The sequence below is a fragment of the Triplophysa rosa genome, linkage group LG17 (genome assembly GCF_024868665.1).
Source record: "Triplophysa rosa linkage group LG17, Trosa_1v2, whole genome shotgun sequence".
Lineage (NCBI taxonomy): Eukaryota > Metazoa > Chordata > Actinopteri > Cypriniformes > Nemacheilidae > Triplophysa > Triplophysa rosa.
The window spans coordinates 20,849,811-20,873,372 of record NC_079906.1 but is presented as its reverse complement, the minus strand read 5'-3'; the positions used below and the strand labels follow the sequence as shown (position 1 = coordinate 20,873,372).

The 23,562-nt window shown below is 38.5% G+C and overlaps 1 protein-coding gene across 4 annotated transcripts in view; it reads left to right on the top strand.

Moving 5' to 3' along the window:
• The window catches only part of fgd1 (FYVE, RhoGEF and PH domain containing 1), a 43,030-nt gene that overhangs the window by 9,601 nt on the left and 9,867 nt on the right, over positions 1-23,562 (top strand). Inside the window, exons 1-6 of one of the 4 annotated variants that reach the window (XM_057355844.1) lie at positions 6,387-6,771; positions 13,187-13,345; positions 13,852-14,038; positions 14,520-15,195; positions 16,998-17,236; positions 17,308-17,464. In XM_057355844.1, coding sequence (XP_057211827.1) covers positions 6,714-6,771; positions 13,187-13,345; positions 13,852-14,038; positions 14,520-15,195; positions 16,998-17,236; positions 17,308-17,464 — 1,476 coding nt within the window. In that variant the 5' untranslated portion in view covers positions 6,387-6,713. Of the gene's footprint in view, positions 1-6,386; positions 6,772-13,132; positions 13,346-13,851; positions 14,039-14,519; positions 15,196-16,997; positions 17,237-17,307; positions 17,465-23,562 lie in introns of those variants that run through there. The other 3 variants (XM_057355843.1, XM_057355842.1, XM_057355841.1) reach the window with 3 other exon arrangements.

The following is a 23,562-nucleotide window of genomic DNA, read 5'->3' as shown; positions in this document are numbered from 1 at the left end:
GAATTTTGTTACTCAGTCGTTTGTGAAAGTTGATCATCTCAAATCTGTGATATATATTGACACTTTACAATAAGGTTGTATTTGTTAACATTGTTAGATGCATTACCTAACATTTACCTCGCCTCCATGTCTTGAAGACTTCCGTTCCTAGAGTCATTTAAGACTCTGAAATGCCAAAGTCAAAGATCACTAAACCCACATTCCAGCCCCGTCTGCGTTAAACAAAGCAGTCACATTCCAAACAGAGCATGTATATATATATACAGTATATCAGAACTGAAATGGAAGAATGAACGCTGTAACCAAAGCAAGATGGATTCTCTGCTAGATATAAGTGAAGCTACTCGCAGTAAAAATCTATGGTATCATAAATCTTTCACCTTTTGTGCACCGTGAAGGTCTTTCTTGAATATCTGCAAGCTGGTTCTTTCTCGGACTGAATCTGTGAGTAGGTCATTTTGGGAAGGTCTGTAGAGGTGTAGAGTCGTGACCGATTTCGATGTGGAAGAATATGATAAAACCTATTGTGTCTTTTAGTTGATAAGAAACTTACATTTGCATTTCGTCATTCAGCTGACGCTTTTATCCAAAGCGACTTACAAATGAGATAAACAATGGAAGCAATTGGAGAACCATACTAAATAACGCTGATTATTTAAATCAAAACGACTTTTTGAAGGGACAGTTCACCCACAAATGAGAATTCGTTCATTATCTACGCTTCCCTAATGTCATTCCAAACCTGTATGTCTTTTTTCTTTAGCAGAATTTGAAAGAACATTGGTCCCCATTGACTTCCACTATATTGAGACACAAAACCACAGTCATTTCTCGAAATATCTTGGATTGTTTTGCACCGAAGAAAGACTCGTGTATAGGTTTGGAATGACATGTGGTTCTGATTCTTTGTATTTTGGGGTCTAATTTTACTATTTTTGTGTATTAGTTAACATTATTTCAAATGTAGTGTCTTTAGATTTTAAGCCTGGTTTAGTCTATTCGTTCATATTCCTAAAAATACTTTCTTGGTCGGGTTGCTCAAAACTGTATTGTTTTTATTCTAAAGTCACGTGAAGGTCATAAGAGGCTTGTTTTTAAAAGGACCGGATGTTATTAATCATGTTTTTTGCGTGCGAGAGTATTCTCACAAGTCAGCTGACAACCAGCCCCCTCTAGCTGAGAGTGTTGTTAGACATCTGGTGAAGGGGGCGTAACAAATGCAGCCCTCTGGGATTGCGTTCAACATATCAGCAAGCAAACAGCTGAGACTCTCAAGGCCTCGACCGGCCCCGCACCACTCGCACCAGCTCCATTACAAACACTACACGACAGCCGGCCTTAATCCACTGGTGTACTCAACACCTCCTGTACATCAGCGGAGGACAAACTCTGTCATGCTTCCTGCTACTCCATCCGCTTTCATACATAAATCAATTGTGCAGAGATGTGTTGGGAATTAAATGGTAGCACGCTGTTTAAAGTCAGTATTAACCCTTTCATGCATGAATTATGACCGCCTCACTCAGTGTGTTTACTTTTTACCACACATTCAAAAAATTAATTTCGGATTCTAACTTAGATGTGAAAATCCATAACACTATATGTTATTTTAGTGGGTTATCTTTATTATACATTGTCTTTTTATAAAGCATTGATTTATAAAAATCCAGGTTGATCGTCTGAGCAAAATGACATGCTTTTCTGAAGCTGTGTTTGTCGTTGTTTTACATTTTTACAGTTAGTATCACGTTACAGTGTATTCTATACAGCGTTTTTTCATGATTTTCCTGTTTTCTATAAATTCATATTTTTTCGTATTTCTATACTATTTCCTCCTCTCTATACAGTCTGTCCTATTATGTATTTACTGTAAAGCTGTTTTGCAACAATGCAAAATGATACAAAGCGCTATATAAATCAAATAGAATTGACCTTATTTTTTTGGCTGACATCAGCAGTATCTCTTATTTTTCATCCTTTCCCTTCCAACCTCTTGGCATCTTTCTGATAAGTAACAGCCATTTGTCATGATCCGATCCAGGAGGATAAGTCATTTTTCCTTCATTGAATATTCCGTTTTACTCGGCAGTATGTCAGACTGTATTGTGGGAGACTGTATATTATGTATAATACTCTGACGCTTCGTCCGAAATCGCATAATGTTGACAGTACGACTAAGTTTGAATAAGTACCTGCCTATCGACTTATAAAACAGTACGTTCTATATAGTATGAGTGTGAGCAGTATGAATACATTTCGGCCATGCTGCATCCGCCATGTTTTCTGGTCATGTGACCTGTATGCTCTCTGACATGTATACAACAACCTGTATGTAGGTGCTGATGAAAAGATAATTTAGTCACGAGAAATTCATTAAAGTTTAAAGTTTTCCGCTATTTTTTATTTGATTTACTTTTGAAATTTGACCGTTGCTCAGCTCCCGTGGCATCATGGGATAGAGTGTCCATCCGCTCCACACTCACAAATCTCGGCGGGACCATCCGGGTATTTCTCGCCTACTGTTTGTTGCATACTGAGGTTTTGGACGTATTATTCGTGACTCGTACTTATTTTCGCCTGCTATATATAGTATGGAAGTAGGCGATTTCGGACGCAGGGTGATTGTGTGTAAATCTGTGTATTCAAGTTCACATCCTTAGCAGAGTATACATACTGCAAAATTAGTGAGAGTACACTTGGGAAAATTAAAAATGTACTAACCATGTTTTAGGGCTGAGCGATTAATCGAAATCGCGATGTGAGACGTTGCAATTTGCTTATCGCAAGAGGCTGCGATGTGGACGCAATGTGAAAAATATGAAACGCGTCTGTTCCAAGCCCGCTTTGAGACAGAGTGAGTGCACCTCCGTTATGCCCAATCAGCACTGCCCTAGCCAACTGCGTAAACGCCCTAATCACGTAAATCAGCCTATGTAACCTATGTTCTATTTTAATAGTAATAGGGTTATAATAGGAGTTGTATTTGTTTTAATGGAAACTATAATAGTGTACACTGGTGTTTGAATTCTATTGATGCGATGTAATCTGGCAGCTGTGAACCAATAGAACAACAGTAATTCCTATTCGAATAGTGCCCAAAACACACTACAATAGGAATTTTGTAATGGTTTTAATGGAAACAATTAGAATTTCTGTAATGGTTTTTATTGTTTTATTTCAGCAGGGTAACTATACCCATACTGTGCTTCACACTATTGACAATATTGAGCTGACGCTTGACTTAGAAAAATTAAATCGCAAATCAAATCGCAATGTCTGTCAAAAAAATCGCAATTAAGATATTTTCCCCAAATCGCACAGCCCTACCATGCTTGTATTATCATAGTTTTATTACACGGCTCGTTGGAATGCTTGATTCTGATTTGCCAGTCGCGAAATGTGCAGGTTTGTTATTCCCAGATAACAACCTCTCAAAACTAATAACACACGGTAACCCGGATGCAGCAAATCATTTTGACATCATCATTTTTTTGACAAATTAAATGTAAATTAATCTTTTAATAACATATATGACATTATATTTACAAATGATTCAACCAAATTGCCTGTTCGTGACATCTGAATGTCATTTCTTACCTTAAAACCGAAAGTAAACGGCTTTTCCTCGCAGAAGGTCTGCATTCGGTAAAAATGATCTAGTATAAATATATCAAATTCAGATTTCATGTCCAGTTTTTTTCTCATGTATAATAAGCAGGATAATGTACTGTTCAAGCAGCTGGCTGTTATCGCGAAATAAGACCCTTCAGTGTGATATTCTGCAATAACAACTGGCTGCCTGTACATTATCCCTTACTTACTACAAAGACCATGGTAAATTTGTGGGTTTACTACAAATAAAAACACTTACTATAGTAAACCATGGTTAGTTTTCATAAGGTTTGTGTACTTGTGTTGCAGTCCTTTTCCAAACAGAGGTTTGCCAGCGTAGCACTTTAAATTCATTCTGCACAAGCCTTGTGTCTAGTTTGTGTTGTTAATTATTCTAAAGTAATATGTGTATTTGTCAAGGGGCCGATAAAAGTGTGATGAATGCAGCGTGCGAAGGTCAACATCATTAACTCTTAGTTCACCCCTCCTGTTGCTAACAAAAGACAAGTGAACTGTACTACAACTGTTATATTCATCCAAAGAGGCTGTTGTTAGGATTGCATGGCCTTGAGGTAAACACGAGGATGTTTTCAGCTGTGAAGGTCATTTTAATAATTTAATACTGAAAATGTGCACATTTTCATTGTTATTTGCTGTACACATCACTATCGCTCAATTTATTGCAGAGGATTATAGTATACAATGCAGTAATAATGCAAGTACAAATTCTATAAAATCTTGTATATGAATCATGTTTTTATGTGATTTTATGAATGTAAATGCTGTGTTAGGCACAAGAAGAACACGTGCATGCGTGACTCGATGGCCTCTGGCATTAGAAGTGCAGTCAGCGCGCATGTGCGCAGGATAGAAGTCACAACACTAGGCTGGGTGACAGTAGGCAGATGGTCTTCTCTCTAGGGAAATCAGGGGGGTAAATCTCTCCATTTAAAGCCTACAACCTGCGCCAGGGCCTGAGAGAGAGAAGTAATACTGACCCAGCAGGGGTGAGAGAAATTAAAGAGAGAGAGAGAGAGAGAGAGAGAGAGAGAGCGAGAGAGAGAGACGTACACTGCCCTCGTGTCATGTAAACTCGGAGACATACAATAGCGTAATGAAGTCTCTCTTTGAGGGATGCTGCGTGTAAATTGTGTGACTTCAGAGTCAGACATCAGCCGTGTAGTCTCCCTGTATCATATCACCATAGCAGCGGAATCATGACCAGGGACTGGAATTAGGTTGCTACATCACATGAAATTGATATTTGTCAGCTATAAATACTGTATATACGGGTGATAAAAATGTGTTGGCCTTCCTTCAAAACATAAAAGCTTTGCAAGAATCATTAATTGTCTATAATTGTCTTTTTTATAGCTTTTAGTTTTTACTCTTTATTTGTTGTTATATGTTGTGTATTTGAATGTGTGTACAAAAAGTTTAAATGACCAAGATAAAAATCCTTGTGCGTGCAAGCAAGTACATTTGGCAATAAAGCTCTTTTTGATTCCGCAATTTAAATGCAAACGCTAAAGTTTATGGAGATTTGACGAGTGTTAATTCTCGAGCTTGGTTGTGACACACTTTTATGTTCCGTGTTAGAATTCATTGTTGTGTTCTCAGTGCTCACCATTAATCCGGCTTGATATCCATCTGGATGGATGGTTTTTGTCAGTCACAGTGGAAGAGTGGAAGATTTCAACATTTCACAAACCCTTGGTCTCCCCTAAGTTTATTCGTTACTAATTCATCTATTAAACATTTCTGTTTTTTTACATTTATATAGACCATATTTAGGCTTCTCTGGCTAGTGGATGTGCTTGATAAAGTAATAAAACAGAAAGTGACGCATCTATCAACAAGACGATTCTTTTAACTAAAAGATTGGACTTATATTTGGCCTAGTCTGTTTAGCTACTGTTAAGCCTAAACTCTACAATTTGACTCATTTTTCTTTAGTTGAAGTCAGCACATGATGATGACAAACAGGGTCATGTGATGAATTCGTGTGAGCTTTCTGATGTCTGTGATGCCTATTTTTACATGAAACCTAATTATACAGCACCACGCCTGTGGTTTAAATGAGAAGGTTATATATATCATGAGTCGCAGGCCCCAGATCTGTCATACTCTTTTTAATACTCAGATTTTATGTACATCAGCTCAGTTTTATCATCATAGTAGAGGAAAATGTATGTTCACTTCGTATCAGTATTATTTTGGAGTAAAGTGAGAAAAGAATACATGGTTTTGCATATTGTCTTTGTTGGTATCGTTTTGTAGGATATAACATTGTATTTTTTTTTCACTTCACTGAAATTTTTTTTTGCAATATGTCTTGTACTAGGAGTGTTTTGGACATGGTACCATTATAGTGGCGTGATTTTTAGATATGTACCATGTAGAACCATAGTATTTTTGTGTGAAGCGAAAACGGTCAATTGTGAACTTATCTCTGCATGGAGAAAATGCCAAGGTCATGGGTTCGACTCCCAGGGAACGCATTTACAGAATCAATCTACAGCTTGAATACGCAACTCGCTTTGCATAAAAGCTTTTGGCAAATGCATGCATTTAAGTGAACGTTTCGAAACGAATCATAATACCAGAAACATTTGCGCTTTGCAGGATAATATTAGCTGTATCACAACACACACACACAGTCCAAACTAAACCCTCTAAACTGTTGTCAAGGAAACAGAGATGAGAACGGTGGAGAGGAGGGGGCTGGGGGAAGGACCAGGGTCCTGCTGCTGTCTGTGCTATCAGAGCTGTCAGAGAGGGGTGGGGGGGCGCCTGGGTGGATTTGATTTCTCTCATTATATCCGCATTTTCGGTGTCATTATGGCCCAACGCCGCAAAACCTGCAGAATATTCGTTCTGGTTTAGTTTGCGCCCGAGGAGTGGGATTTTTGCATTAAAGCGCGTTGCTTTTGAGATGCGCTTTTGCGCGCGGAGAGCGCGGATACTCCTCGCGTCTTAGGTCGTTTGCCGGTGGTGGAGCAACCGGAATCGCGTTTGATTTCGCTTGAATCGTGTCATCTCGATATTTATTTCGTCCTTGGAGCGTTTGGGGGTGATTGGGTCTCCCGTTCTGTATTTTCATGACCGGTTTTGTATTTTGCTGCGCGATGTATATGGATAAAACCAGTGTGCTCCGGGGTAAGATACTCTCATTTAACCGCTTTTCCTTATTATGTGTTGTCATATTAAAGTGTAATTGCGCGATGTTAAAGCGGATTCTGCAGTGTGGGAATCGCTAGTGTGTATTTTGCTCATTGAATGCGGGTGCAGCATGAAACACCGTCATGCCCATGCATGTTCAATAGTTCAGTGTGTCAGGATGTGAAGGGGGTGCATACACCAGCTGGCATCCTTTTACTAATCATTTTATTCAACGTGAGATTATTTTGACCGTGCTTTCTTCAAGAATGCGTAAAGGGTTACATTGATGCCTTGTATAGTCATATACCTGCATTTTTGTTTTTTTTAAGGTGCATGAAATAGCCTTAAAATTGACGACATGCTCCTGTAACATACATCTTGTGTCATGCACATGATAAATCACGTCCACATGCACAATTTAATAGGCCGGGGTGTATGTGCATTGGTGCTTCACCTACATTTTGCCAACTGGTGCATCCTGCTGCACAGGGATGCAGGGAGACATGCACTGCAGCTGGCATATGTGTGTAGTGAATCTACAGGAGGCTACTACTGCCTAGTCAACCTCTGTTTTGCATGATGCATGCTTATTGAAGGTCACTTGACGTTGGCATGCATTCTTAGGTGAGCTGCAGGTGTGTGTATGTTGTTGTCAGGGTTTGGTCATGTGGATGCTGTGTCGGTTTTATCGTCTGTCTGATGAGCTGATATTTTAAACGTCAAGAGGGATGTATGATATTTCAAAACAGTGCTTGTTTGTCATCTCTCGACGATGTGGGTGTGTGAATGACTACAATATCCATTTCAGCATCAAGCTTCAGTTGCCTGCTATGTTTCAGTAATGAATGAGCTACATTCAAGTGTAAGTGTTTAAAAGCATCTACATTTTTACTTCGCAAGTTGATTCCCTGTGAAACAGCGTTAGACCCTCAAGGCACTTCATCTTTCTTTTTAAAGGGATCTTTCACCCAAAAATAAAAATCCTGTCATTATGTATTCATCTTCACGTCGTTTAAAACCGGTATATGACTCGTTCTTCTGTGCAACACAATAGAAGATGTTTTGAGAAATGACCAGTTTTAGTGTCCATACAATGGAAGTCTATGGGGTCCAATGTTGTTTGGTTTCCAACGTTCTTCAAAATATTTTCTGCTGTGTTCTGCCGAAGAAAGAAAGTCATACAGGTTTGGAACGATATAAAGGAGTGTAATTAACAAAATTCTTTTCATTTTTGAGGGTAATATTTTATCCCTGTAATGCAATGTGTTTATTTGCTTGTCTAAAGACTGACAGATGTGTGCAGTGGTTTACTGGTTTTAGGCCAGGCCTGACCCATTAATGCAGACTTCAGAAGCACAGATGTGGTCACCTGCTGTATGTTAGCATCTCTTGACGTTACTGCATTCACGTTGCAGCATCTGAATTGCTGTAATGTATCTCTGCAGATATTTGGAAAGCTGGACAGGTCTTTTCACTTCACTATACATTATACATTGTTATGCAGTGTCATCTCCGCCTGAAAGCGTATCTGGGACTGTGCTCGTGTGGTGACAGTGTGTTGAATGTCTTGTCAGTGCGGGGATATAAATAGTCGTACTGTTTTCAACACATGGCTATGCACGCAGCGGGAGAGATATTATCAAAGAGCAAACCTTTGTTTTGGAGTGTTTTTCCATGGCCACGTGTTTGCTGTTCCTCTTTATGTTTCCAGTATGTCGGGATGAGTAAAACGGTCTGGCTTTTTTTGAGTGCTCATTCTATATCAGTCAGTTCATGAAATATTCATAGTCGAAGCAGATAGATGAATCAGCAAAGCTTTCCAAACGGCGTATTGATTTTGTGGACCGACAGGGCACTGGGATACTGACTGGTGGTGTGATTGTAACCTGAAGATGCTCCGATCTATAGACATCATCCAACAGACTAACTCGCCACTTACCGCAAGCTTGGAAAAACAAAACGTGCATCTCCGCTCTGTTTTAAAATGAATAATGCCAAACAGACAGAGTTATGGGTTGATTATACAGTAATTCATTCACATGTGTCATTTCCTTAGCACATTTTAACAAAATCAAAATTAAGCCAAGCCCCCTGGGCGCTTTGTGCGAGAAGCGATATTTGTATGAGTGTTATTTGTTTCTCATGATCTCTAATCGGATCCTTTGGAGTAGATTTGATTTAATAGCTTCACCGAGCGGCCGGTTTGCAACCGAGCAGAAATCCACATGATTCCTGGTTTAAATTCTGATCGTATACTCCAGTGTGTAAAGCTCAACAGCTGCAGAGCACATCAGCATTCAGATAAGGGTGTTTTCATGCCATTGTGTGGATATTAGTCTGAATTGTGAAGATGTAAGTGAAATCTTGAAGGATCAGACCCAAGAGTGGAGATTTTTGCAGAGGTCGTCAAAATCAGGTCCGTTGTGTCTCAATACCTGCCGAGCAATACCTCCACCCATCTCCACCGTACCACAGCTCAGTTTTATGAGCCTGTTGGCGCCGCTTAGGGAAAAACTTTGAAGCATGAAGTGACTTTCCTTTATAGTAATTTCTTTACAATGCAGGTGCAGGTATATGCAGTATTCTTCTCAGTCAGCATTTGACCTTGAAGAACATTCCCTCGGATTTAAAGAGAAAAATCTGTCATTTATTCAGCCTCATGTCGTTTAAAACCTGTATATGACTCTTTCTTCTGTAGAACACAAAAGAAGATATTTTGAGAAATGGTCTCAATGGTTGTGTGTCCATACAATGCAAGTCAATGGGGGTCAATGTTGTTTGGTTACCAACATTCTTCAAAATATCTTCTTTTGTGTTCCGCAAAAGAAAGAAAGAATTAGTGATGAAATCATTTTCTTTTTTGGGTGAACTATCCCTTTAAATCGGGTCTAGGTCATCTTCTGGTTTCGTGTCAGTCTGGTTTCTCTGCCGTCCTAATTGTGCATTAACATTTTCTATAGATTTTCTTTAGACTTTGATTTATGATTGGAAATCTTTCCTGCCAGTTGGTTTTCCGAACCCACAGGTCTTGTTATTGAAATGCAAGCTACAACAGTCAATAGTAAATCTGGCGCTGGGTGTCTTCAAGGTTCTTTTTTGTCAGAGATGCTGGCGAGGCAGCTATTGAATCATGGGTAATTCAGAATATGCTTACAGACCTTTGTGTGACTTAAGACTTCTTAAACGCAATAGTGCACCCAAAAATGACACTGTTAGTGTGAAGTATTCCTTTAATGAACTGCAACCGAAGCAGTTGAAGGATTAGTCTTGTGAATAGAAGCGCAGTACAGCGTGTTTTTATTCCAGCGGTATGTCAGTCTCTACTTTATCTTTATGACCGTAACCCCCCCCCCCGTCTGCCCTCTATGGCTTCAGGAGAAATGGGGCATGAACATTTCAGTCTGTATGAGGCATATGTCTGTAAGAGATTATTTTTGGTGACCTTCTAACTGTAGTGTGCATACATGTCTAGTATTCATTAGATGCATGCTTGTTGTTTTTGGGGCAGAAAAAAAAGAGGAGGATTTTTCCTGTCAAGGCCGTGCTGCCTCAGTTAACTTGTTGTCTGTAAAAAAAATGGAAAGATTTTTTTTCTCTGTCTGCTATTTGCCGGCTATGGGAAAAAAGACCATGTGAAAGACTAGTTAGATTTCCTAGAAATGTGAGATCGTGGAAGATAATTTCTTGTAAAATTCCAGTTTTGTCTTTCATAGCTCCAGATTTGATGGAGTTATCCGTTGTGTTTTATTTAAGAATCAATTTAGCAATTTTGATGCTAAACATCTGATACTAAGGAGAACAAAATACATTTTTGAAGGAGTATGGAGGTGGATTGTAGATTGTGGAGGTAAAATGATGGATTTGGCTACATTTGATGAGAAATGTTTGAGTTCAGATCTTCAATAATATTGACTTTGCAAATCTGAGTTAGATTGAGACATTGTTGCGATCTCTTTTGAAATATCTTAATTTGCTCTCCATTTAATCTTACAGATGTCTAGGAGAAATAATTAAGATATCTCATCTGTGATTTTATTCTTGTAGGGATTACGTGTGCTTGTATTTTTGATTCATGTATTTAAGTCCACATCCCTCCAGCACATTTTCCTTTCCCGCGCCGAGCCCATGGGGAAAACGGCGTACTTTGCAAATCCCAATCTGCGGTCAGGATAACTTTGGTTTCTTCCTCGCTAGCCTTTCTTCACCTTTAAGTTGTTTCGGTGGAGCATGTGGAAGTCATTTCAGCCCCCTGCCTTCACAAGTTGGTGTGAGCGTCACCGTACGGAACCAATTAGCTCTTTGTATGGGACAGCGGGCTTTTTTTAAAACGGCAACATCCTCTAGATGACTCGTCTGACCTGTCCGTGCCACTTCCGACAAAAATTCCAGCACTGTTTATTTTCATATCACAGCCCTCTATGTTTAAATCACATGCATGGGCCTCTTTCTCCATATTTTACGTCTTTTTTTAGTTTCGCATTTTTTGTGTTTAGTTGTCAGATCAGTGGCGTGAAGTCGCCCCGTAATGGATTGATTGAGCAGTAGACACTGGCACTTTAACACACTGACCTACTTAACACACAAGAGCTCGACCGCCTCCCACGTTTACACAAAAGTCTTTTATACAGTTGGACGTCGTGTTCAGATTGTCAGCTAAACTAAATGTGTCATTTAAACCTGAGATTAACGTAACGCTCTGATGACTGAATGTACATGCACAGTTAATGACCCGGCATTGATTTATGTGAAAACTTGTTGTACGTTTACGGTTTCTGGGCTCATAGATGCTTCACTCGACCGAGATGTAATCCATTACGCCCAGGCGGCTGCATTACATTAGGCTGAATTGAATTTGACTCTCGTTTCTTCTCTCTTGTTGATTTTTAAATAGTTTGCTGCCTGACATGATCATGATAACACTATTTTTGCATAATGGTAACAAAGGACCCAACATGAAATGTGGCCGTACTGCAATGCCGTAGAACCATTTACTCAAAGGTCTTTTATAAGAACCATTTCTTTCTTTCTTTTATAATGTAAAGTACCTTTTCCAATACAAAGAACATTTTGTGAAACAGGAAGTAGGGCTGTCACGATTATGAAATTTGGCTGACGATTAATTGTCTAATAAATCATTGCGATTATGACAATTAATTGTCTGTTTTAGAGCTTTGACTTTTAATTCTCATAAAGAATATAAAGACTATGTTTTTTTTCTTGGAAATACATAGGAAAAATTTGGGTCATCATATATTTAAGGTTTAGGCTTTTACCTGTCAATAATACAACCGCCAAATACTTGAAAATGAAGTAAATTGATCAGGAGTGAATTGAAGCCACCATTAAAATGCTTTCAGTCATAGAAAAGCTTCTAGTCTGATTTTTTTCTCACTTGCAAGACTACAATAAAAGTTTACTTCTATGTTAATGAGATTTTGTTAGACTGGTTTTCACACTGAAATAATATTAAATTGTACTGCAGGTTATTTTTATGGTATATGCTTTAGTTTTTTTTAAAGTGATGGTGTTGTGGTGGTACATTTGACAAGTATTACCATGCTTTAGTAACAATATATACACTAAAATATGCAATGTGCAGGTGCACTACAGCTCCCCCTAGTGTCTTCTATAGAGATGTGCAATAATTGCGATGATCTGAAGCCATCGCGATGAGGTCAAACAATCGCGATGAGACGGTTATTTAATAATGGTGACAGCCCTAAAGGTTCTTCGGATATTTAAGGTTCTTTACAGAACCATCCAGCCAAAATGGTTCTTCTATGGCATCATGAAGCACCTTTTTTAAGGGTACTACCCATAAATCATACCTGCCAGCCGGTTTTTACTAAAAACAACAAAAAAAATTTTTGCTCATGAGGATGCTGTACAGATGTTCAGTAGTAGATTTATTTGTCTTTATTTCATGACACGCATAACAGCCAGTGTTGTCTTTTTTACAGTTTATTGTAAATCTAATACTGCATATTGCAGTTCCTGATCAAATTACTGGCCAACTTGTGAGAAACAATCATTTTATTTACTCGCCGGAGTCATACTTTCACCTGCATTTGGCACTTGGCATGCGTTTATTTTGTACTGGCTACGAAAGAGAGAGTGATGTGTAGTGACTGAATCTGAAACTGAATTGAAATAGCAAAAACACAGATTCACATTTCGACTCATTTTGATAACAACAAGCTCAAGTGAAACCATTGCCAACATCTCAAATACGTATTGACAATACTTACTTGATAAAGAACAATGAACCATGCTAGCAATATAAAGGCATCGGTTTGTCCCATTTTCTTTATTTAAATTCTCTAAATGAAAGCAAGTCTGCACTCCCTCTTTCTGTCAGGCCCTTCCGTATCCAGTCCACAGCTCCTAACCAAGAGTCTGTCCCTTGAGCCAGGCCCCTGCCTCGGAGCCCATGAGACCCCGCAGCGACTCTGTTCTGACCCGGGACCCCTGGAATCACAGCACTGCAATGGCACAAGTGAAAATGGGCCGCAGGATGTCCCTCCGCTACCACCTAAAACACGGCCACCCTTACCTGGGCCAAAGCCTCAAGGTAATGTATGCTTTTATGGATATGGGATTGGATAGAATAGAATAGAGTACCTTTGTTTATTATTGTTGTTTATTTATTATTTAGCATTCTTTGTAACACACATAGATTAAACCAAACGCCACATGGACATGTAATCAATATGTCAAGAAAGGCATACAAATATATTTAAAATAGTTAATAAACATATATATATATATATATATATACAAAGTATATATATATATATAAACAGAATTATACATTATATACCAACATTCACGTTCTTGGTATTATGACTAGCTAGTGATAAAAAACAAGACTATCTAAGGTCCTGTATTGTGTACTGTGTGATTCTAAATGATTATGATAGAAAATGATCTATAATATTTGTAAGTAGAATAATCGAATAAAAGTTGTTATTCTTCCCAGCTGAACCAATGTAACCTCTGTGTCTCTCTTTGGTGCGGTCATGTGATCATCCATCACTCTCACTGTATTGATTTCCGTATTGATTCTGTCTCACTCAGTGCCCCCGAAACCACCTCATCTACAGCAGCAGAGCGCTCGACGGCCACGCCCCCCAGACAAGCCCCTCCCCCCACCGCCCTCCCGTCCGCTCCCCACCGACCCCCGCCAATCACGCGCCACCTTACCCAGAGCAGAGGGAAGCTCCTCCCCCACTTGTGTTCTCTCGCTTATCGAGAAGTTTGAGAGGTGAGACATGAGCAGACGAACGTTTGTCACCGGAATCGCTTTTTTAGATTACGGTACTTAGGTATGGTACAAACTTTTGTATTTGTACAAAATTTGTATTCTTCTTAATGCTAGACAATTTGAATCAGTATTTTTTGTAAAAATTACTAAATTTCCTTTAAAAAAAATTATTCTAAAGTAAATTTCTTTAAGTCTAAAAATATATGATTAAATGTAATTGAGCTTCAAACCAATAGGGTTAAAAACTATTTGCAAGTGATTAAAAATACTACACATTTTTATCAAATTAAATTACATTTTTGTTTACAAAACCAGGTAAACTTATTTTATTTTAGGGATTTTTTTAAATATTTTTACTGTAAAATGAGAGAAATACTAATATTGATAACGTTTTAAATATGTACAGAATATTTATAGTTATATACATTTAGAAATGTCATGATAGTTCAAATAAAAGGTGGACTTTTGCTTTCATTTTCAGGGAGCAGATCATAGTGGTACCAGACATCACAGGGGGAGTGATGTGTACCCCACGGGTCCCCGACCCCCAGGACGCTGCTCGGGCATTTAGCCCTCCGCCCTCAGAGATTATCCTGCCCTGCACGTCCCTTGATGCTCCGCTGGAAGCACCTCTAGCTGAGGCAGAGACCGAAAAAGAAGAAGAAGAGGTGGACGAAACCGAGGAGGACGACAGCGAGCTCGGAGCGTCCTGCTCTGAAAAGCGTCTCTCGATGGAATCAGGCTACGGTGCCTCTGATAAACTGCTGGACAACATGGAAATGAGAGACCTGACCGCCAACCAATCAGAAATCCCCTCGGAGCGCTTGTCCCTCCCACCGTCGCAGATGGATGGGAAGCTGGCCAATAGGGATAGCGGTATCGACAGCATCAGTTCACCCTCGCACAGTGAGGAGTTATGTTTCGTTGGGGATGAGGACCGGATCGGTCACGAGAGAGAGATCTGCCCGTGCAGCCCGGGGCCCGGCCTCTCCTGCGGCTATACGGAGGGATCCGGAGGTGAGGGAGCCGGAGGTGTGGACGGGGGCAGAGACTCAGAGGGAGACAGTGATTTGGAAGAGGGGAGCGGAGATGAAAGTGAGATGAACCCCATGGCCCTACAGCCAGTTCCTAAAGCAGAAAGACAAGACTCGACAGAGGTGAGCTTACGTCAGATGTTAAAGTCCCCGTGAACCGGAAGTTGCAATCGTTTTTACTTCTGTATTTTGACGCATTTCCGAGTGAAATGGAATTTCTAATGATAAAAATAGTGGGCGTGGCTTTTGTCTTTCTCTGCGATTTGATTGGATGTATACAGCCGTTGCATTTTGAAATGGAACTGGCAGCAGACTGACAGTTGAAGGGGAGGAGTTAACGGATGCTCCGCCCACGCCTTCTAACATACGTCATTTTAAGATGGTCATTAAAGGAAGGAAGTGCATTTTCAGACTGAAGTAACTGAAGATTATGAGGGCACACGTTTTTTGAAAAGAGAATAACCCACATTGATAAACTATTTGTGATGCGATCTGGGAAAAGCCAACACATGGTGAAAATTTACATATTACAGTTTTGATACCATATGAAAGCTGGGTTCAAGCCCTTTCCAAATCAGTCCAACAATCCAACAAAAGTTATGGCTATCTGAAGTCGGCTGAGCCCTATGATTTTCAGGAACGGAATTTGGAGAAAAACAGGTTTAAAGTTAGGTGATGAAAATAAAAGCACAACAGTCAGGTATCACAAGTAAAAGTCACTTTACAGTGGTAAAAGACTTACTAATTTAATAAGAAAAAAACATTAGTGTTGAAGTCTTTGAAAATACTGTATTAAAGTTATGAAAATGGTGCTGGGCACACTTAAAGAACGAAAGCTCTGTCAGGAGTGCTAAGAGCACTATCACTACACAAGGACACTTGAAACATTACGGACAACAACTAGTAAGTAGTGAAGCAAGTTTTACATTGTTTATCATGGGCATAGTGTCTGAACTTTTGATCATCCCCTGTATGTTTTGCGATCGTGGTCCGGAGGCGGCTCGCATGAGCAGCGGACCGGGGATTACTCCCGGTGCTCCAGACGGTGAGCTCCGCCATCTCACGAAAACGTTGTATAAAAAAACTTTGCATGCAGTAGTTTACACAGGACTTGCAGAAAATGTGCATTGATACTCCTTCATTCTTCATGTTATGTGATTTACTTTGATAGGTGAACTGTCTTTGTAGTGTTATGAGAGGTAAGTTATGAGTGATTTTTTGCAGCTCCACCGGCATGTCCTTATACATCAGCTAGCCACTATAAATCGCTATTTTTTAGCTGTAAACAAGTAAATTTTGCCACGATATTTTCAGAGATGATAGACAAGAGGTTATAATAATAATTTAATGAAAAACCAATTTTGACAAAAAATTGACCTTCGATCTTGATATTCCTGAAAACGTCACAACGCGACATCCGTCGGCTTTTCCCAGATCGCATCACATTTACAAAAGACGCTGCGATATTTCATGAAAAAATAGGCATTTTAATTTCACTGGGACTTTATATTATATTAATATTAATGCTATTAATTTGTCTCAATCCAATCTCACAATTTCTCAGCAAGTTTCATCTCCGTCTCAGATATTTCTCCAGAGAAAACGAGCCAGAAATCTAAAAAATGTCTCAGAGTCCGTTAGATCTCAACAATGATTGCGATCAAAAGTTAATATTAATGAAGATCTTAATATGAACTCAAACATTTATCATCAAATACGCCATCCTGAGGTATAAAAGAGCAACCTCTTATTAATAACTTTTTTTGTAGTTAACTGAACTTTAAAAAAAAAAGTTGTATATCTATTCTCTTGTCAGAAAATGTAAAAATGTGCAATGCGATGACCGACAAAGTCATATCAGTATCAGAATAAGATGTTATAAACAGGAACAGACAAGACATTATCAATATTTTTTCTGATTCTAGCTGTCGGTCCAGCAGCGGGTGTTTAATATTGCCAATGAGCTTTTGCACACGGAGAAGGCGTACGTGTCCAGACTCCATCTCCTGGATCAGGTGTTCTGCGCTCAGCTCATGGAGGAGGCCCGAGCTCGTAACTCCTTCCCCTGTGAGGTGGTCATGGGCATCTTCTCCAATATCTGCTCCATCTACTGCTTTCACCAACAGTTCCTGCTGCCCGCGCTGGAGAAACGCATGGAGGAATGGTGAGAAGGAAAAAGAAATAGAGAAAGAATCGAAGGCTAAGAGTTTTACTAAACTTGACCTCTGCCCTCAGGGATCAGAACCCTCGCATCGGTGACATCCTGCAGAAACTGGCTCCTTTCCTGAAGATGTACGGAGAGTATGTGAAGAATTTCGACAGGGCTATGGAGCTGGTTAATAGCTGGATGCAACGGTGCTCGCAGTTTAAAGCCATCATTCATAACATCCAGGTAAAACCTTTGTGATATACATATTCCCAAAGTCATTTTTGTGATTTGTTGATTTCCGTGATCTGTTTTCTACATAAAATCATCCTACGTTATATAAAATACAATTTTGATATCTTAAATGTTGACTGAGTAAATCCATTTCAAAGACTGAAATCAATGTTTAGAAGCGGTTGCATCAATAAAATCGTTCATTTCACTGAATGAATACTCTCAAAATAATAATAATAAAAATAATAAACAATATTCTATTTGAAAATACTGTTGAAATATATTGTATAATCTACAGTATAATTTAAAGTAGGGCTGTGCAACAATTAATCGTGATTAATCACATCCTGAATAAAAGTTATAATAATATATGTTATTATTATTATGTAATGCGCATTCATTGTGCATATATATTTTGTATTTATAAACACACACATACATAGGGCTGAAACGATTCCTCGAGTAACTCGAGTTATTCGAACAAAAAATCATCGAGGCAATTTTTGTTGCCTCGACGCCTCGTTTAATCCATTTAACTACAGTACACACGGAGCGCTGCGTTTCCCCACGGACCGTTATTACTGACGCACAGCCCGCTAAACTTCATGTTACAGGGCTCTCAAGTCTCACGCATTCACCGTCAGACACGCGCATTTTAGTCTGTTCACACGTGTTTCTCATGCTGATAAATAAGTGATAGCTTATTGAAATGGTGAACTGCTATTTTACTTAGTTTTAGTCTATTTTGCGAGTGAAACTTGTTTTCCGGCTGCGTTGAGTCCATAAAACTAGATGCGGACTAGTGGACGCTGAATCATGTTATTTAAACACGTCATCTGTCTGTTCTGCGTGTCTGCGTGAATGAACTGCACAGTTTAACGTGCTACACGCGTGATGCTCATGAATTTGTCTGCGTCTGCGCTGAATGAGGACATGAACACATGAACTTCATCTCCACACAGTTGCTCTGAGAGTTTATTTCAGAAAATTTTACTGAGTGAAGCTAACGCACTAAAAAATAAGCGTCTTCCGACGACCTGCCAAAATAAAAGTCCGGGCAACTCTGTATTTTTATGTGGACAAATATATTACTATTTAAAGGAGTCATATTGCGCGGCTAAAACGAATATTATTGTTTGTTTTAGATGTAACGCAATGTGTATACACCATTTAAAATTTAAAAAACGTTGTATTTCCACATACCGTGCATGTTTGTATCTCCTCTTTACCCCGCCTCTCTGAAACACGCTGATTTTTTACAAAACTCATCGCTCTGAAAAGCGAGCTGTGCTATGATTGGCCAGTTCACCAGTGCGTAGTGATTGGTCAAATACTGCAAGCATTTCACGGAAATGTAACGCCTCTTACCATATTCGGAACATCAGGTTCCAAAGCAATTGTACTGACAGACGATACAATGAGATTTACAATTACGCCCACCTTAACTACGTGTAGATTTGGGCGGTCTTAGTCAAATCATGTTACGAAGTTACGTAGATTCAGGCAAGTCTGGTTGAGCATTCGCTTTTAGATAGAATGCATCTTTTGTTCCCACACTTTCATTTGTGCAATTTCACGTGTCTAATACACGCATGGGCAACTTATAACACACCAAAAACACAGAAAAACACGTACTTCCACCATATGACCCCTTTAATATATAAAAAAGAAACTAAAACTAATTTAGATCAACTAAATGCATCATGCATAAGCTGAAGTTAGTTGTTTACCTTTGAAATTATTCTTTCTGTTTTTATTAATGTTTCATATTTATACATTTGTATTAGGCCTATATTGCATTTTGAATGTAATATGGCAATGGAATGTACTAAATGGGTTTAGTTTTCACAGATATGAATGTATGCAATTTCAGCAATAAATATGTTAATTTTTCTAAAAAGTAAACAAATTAGTTGTTCATTTTAAGAGACCTGTCTTATTTTCTCTTGTATGTTTAGTATTGCTCTTTAATAAAGAAAACGTATACCCGATTAATCGATGGAAAATCAGTAGAATACTCGATTACTAAAATAATAGATAACTGCAGCCCTACACGTACACATACATGTATATAGTATTTAGGAAATATTTGCATGTATATTTTACTATTTATATATCAATACATACAAACATTTATTCATTTTTTTATTTTTCCTAAATACAGTATCTCACAGAAGTGAGTACACCCCTCACATTTTAGTAAATATTTTATTATATCTTTTCATGTGACAACACTGAAGAAATGACACTTTGCTACTACATAACAGTGTAAATTTGCCATCCCCTCAAAATAACTCAACACACAGCCATTAATGTCTAAACCGCTGCAACAAACGTGAGTACACCCCTAAGTGAAAATGTCCAAATTGGGCCCAATTAGCCATTTTCCCTCCCCGGTGTCATGTGATTCGTTAGTGTTACAAGGTCTCAGGTGTGAATGGGGAGCAGGTGTGTTAAATTTGGTGTTATCGCTCTCACTCTCATACTGGTCACTGGAAGTTCAACATGGCACCTCATGGCAAATGTTTAAACTAAATGTTTAAACTAAATTTCCTTTGCATTCTAAATGAATATGCACAGTGTACAGACATAAATTATTATTTAAACACTCATTTTTATTCTGGATTAATCACGATTCATAGATTTCTGAATAAATTTCCAGATACAAAGTGAACAATAAAGTTGAATCCATTTGGCAGACGCTTTTGTCCAAAGCGAATCAAACCCACAACCTTTACAAACCCACAATGCTCTACAAATTGAGCTGAACATCACAATGAGAATAGAACATACTATAAAATAACTGTCGTTCACTTTAGAAATCCAAAGGAAGTCAGATATGGTGAGAGAATCACACTCTCAGCTGAAATGTGTGAAAATGAAAAACACTCCTCCTAACCTCCTCACCGTCTATAATGAGTGTTAATTGCGTGCGACATTGGATAATTCACACCCGTGGACTGAACCCACAGAGCGTGTGTTAGTCATGCAGTCATATCATCCAGCAGGTGTTCGCTTCCGTGATACTCACCTTAAGAGTCTGAAGTCAGAGTCGAGCATCAGCGTAGAAAATAACGAGATTTCACCCCCGGCTCAGCGCTGATTGATGGCGTCAGATGAAAGCGTGAGTCTCTAGGGGTGCAGAAGCGTTTCGGGGGTGTTGTATGTTATAGTGAATACTAATAGCACCCCAGCCAGGCCTGCTGCTGTACTTCAAACGTCTTTGGTTGCCACTGTGTGTAGAATATTAAGAGTGCTAGAAGCCCGGTGCCTGAGATCACAGGAGCGCTGTAAGGAGATCAAGCATGTCGTGGGTTCTAGCACGCGAAGGTCACGCTAGAAACGAATGATTTGCATTGTGCTTGAAGTGTTTGCTTCAGTGATGAAGACGAAATGAAACACAATTCGTAATGCAATATACAGAGCAGCATTATAGTTATTTATTATATTAGGGATAAAATATATATATGGGTAGTTGACAAATAAACCTTTAATATGCCCTGTGGTGTGACAGCAAAAATAAAAAATAAATAACAGTTTAGATAAATCTATCTCATGCTAGTTTATATTATAAATATGATTAATATAAAAGAATGTATTATTAACAGTTTGTTTTCAAAATTCATATATACAGTGAGGGAAATAAGTATTTGATCCCCTGCTGATTTTGTAAGTTTGCCTACTTACAAACAAATGAAGGGTCTATAATTTTTATGGTGGGTTTATTTTAACTGATAGACACAGAATATTAAAAAAAATCAGGGGAAAAAAATGTTATATAAAGGTTATAAATTGATTTGCATTTCAGTCAGTGAAATAAGTATTTGATCCCCTACCAACTAGCAAGAATTCTGGCTCCACAGATTGGTTATGTGCCTATATGGACCACAGATTAGTCCTGTCACTTTAAGAAAGTACTCCTAAATCAGCTTGTTATGTATATAAAAGATGCCTGCCAACAGAATCTGTATCTTCCAGTTCAACCTCTCCAACACCATGGTCCAGACCAAATAGGTTTTAAAGGATGTCAGCGACAAGATTGGAGACCTGCACAAACCTTGAATAGGCTACAGACAGAAGCTTGGTGAGAAGGAGACAACTGTTGGTGTGATTATTTGGAAATAGAAGATATACAAAATAACTATCAAATGCCCTTGTTCTGGAGCTCCCTGCAATATTTCCCCAATGGGGTAAAGATGATCATGAGAAATGTTAAAGATCAGCCCAGAACTACACGGAAGAAGCCTGTTAATGATTTCAAGACAGTTGGGAACACAGTTAGCAAGCAAAACATTGGTAACACATTGGTAACACGCTATGCCACAGTAGACTGAAATCCTGAAGCACCCGCAAGGTCCTCCTGCCCAAGAAGGCCCGCCTGGCTCGTCTTAAGTTTGACAATGAACATCAAAATGATTCAGAAAAGGCTTTGGCGAAAGTGCTGGCACTGCTGTGAGACCAAAATGGACTCCTGTGTTTGGAGGGAGAGAAATGCTGACTATGAGCCCAAGAACATCATGTCTACAGAGAAGCACAGTGTTGGAAACATTCTGCTTTAGGGCTTTTTCTCTGCTACAGGTATACAGGATGACTTCACCGCATTGAGGGGCTGAGGGACGGGCCCATGTACCGTAAAATCTTGGACGAGAACCTCCTCCCCTTAACTAGGTCACTGAAGATGGGTCATGGATGAGCCTTTAACATGACAAAGACGCAAAACATATTGCCAAGACAACCAAATAGTGGCTTAAGGAGAAGCACATTAAATGTCCTAGCCAGTCTCTAGACCCTAGTCCTATAGAACCTCTGTGAAGGAGGCTAAAACTCCAATTTGCTGAGCGACAGCCAAGAAACCTTAAAGATTGACAGAGGAGTGGACTAAATGTATCCGGACACATGTGCAAACCTGGTGACTAACTATCAGAAATGTCTGACCTCTGTGCTTGCCAACAAGGGTTTCTCCACAAAGTACAAAGTTATGTTTTGCTTGGGGATCAAATACTTATTTCACTGACTGAAATGCAAATCAATTTATAACCTTTATATAACATTTTTTTCCCCTGATTTTTTTTAATATTCTGTGTCTATCAGTTAAAATAAACCCACCAATAAAAATTATAGACCCTTCATTTGTTTGTAAGTAGGCAAACTTACAAAATCAGCAGGGGATCAAATACTTATTTCCCTCACTGTATATATATATATACAGTATATATGTATATGTATGTGATTCGTATATGTTTAAGGCACTTCAAATAATAACTGTCAATAAATAAAAACTAAACTAAAACAGAAATAAAAGCTAATGTAAACAGCAATATTTTTAAAATAAATAATAAAATGACAAAAGCACTTTAAAAAATGGCCAAAAAATACTAAAATTTATATAAAAACTAAAAATATAAAAATAAAAGCTAATGTAAACAGCAATATTTTTAAAATAAATAGTAAAATGACTAAAGCGCATTAAAAAATTAACATAAAAACTTAAAAACAAAAGCTAATTTAAAGTAGGCATGGGCCGGTATGATATTTTGACGGTATGATAACTTTTAGCAATCGTGGCACGGTTTCACGGTATTGCAATTACTACACTAAAATGTGCTATTTTCAAATGTCTGCGTAGACAAACAACAACTTTTCAACTGGACACAAATACATTTTATTTTTAACCAACATTCATAGAACATATATGTCAGGTAAAAATAATGCCTTAAAATTATAATACTCTTTCAAAAAATGTATTTTTGTCATAGCTTATATATTAGGCCTAAACATCAAACATTGCATTACATGACTTATTTATTTATTTTTTTGTAAACACAGCTCATACCATAGAAACAGTATCACAGAAAATTTTAGTGGTTTTGATACCTTGAATCTTTCAAACCTCGGTTTACCTTGAAACCGGTATTCGGCCCATGCCTAATTTAAAGTATTAATAAATCTGCAATAGAAAAAAACTAAAGTAATGCTTGGGTGAGCAGCACTTTAGTTGGTTATTTCTCCCGCCTTCACGGCCTTCAGAGGAAAAGAAAACTCACTACAGATCCAAAAAATGATCAGATTTAATTGAAAAAATATTCAAATAAGTGACGTTTACAAACAAA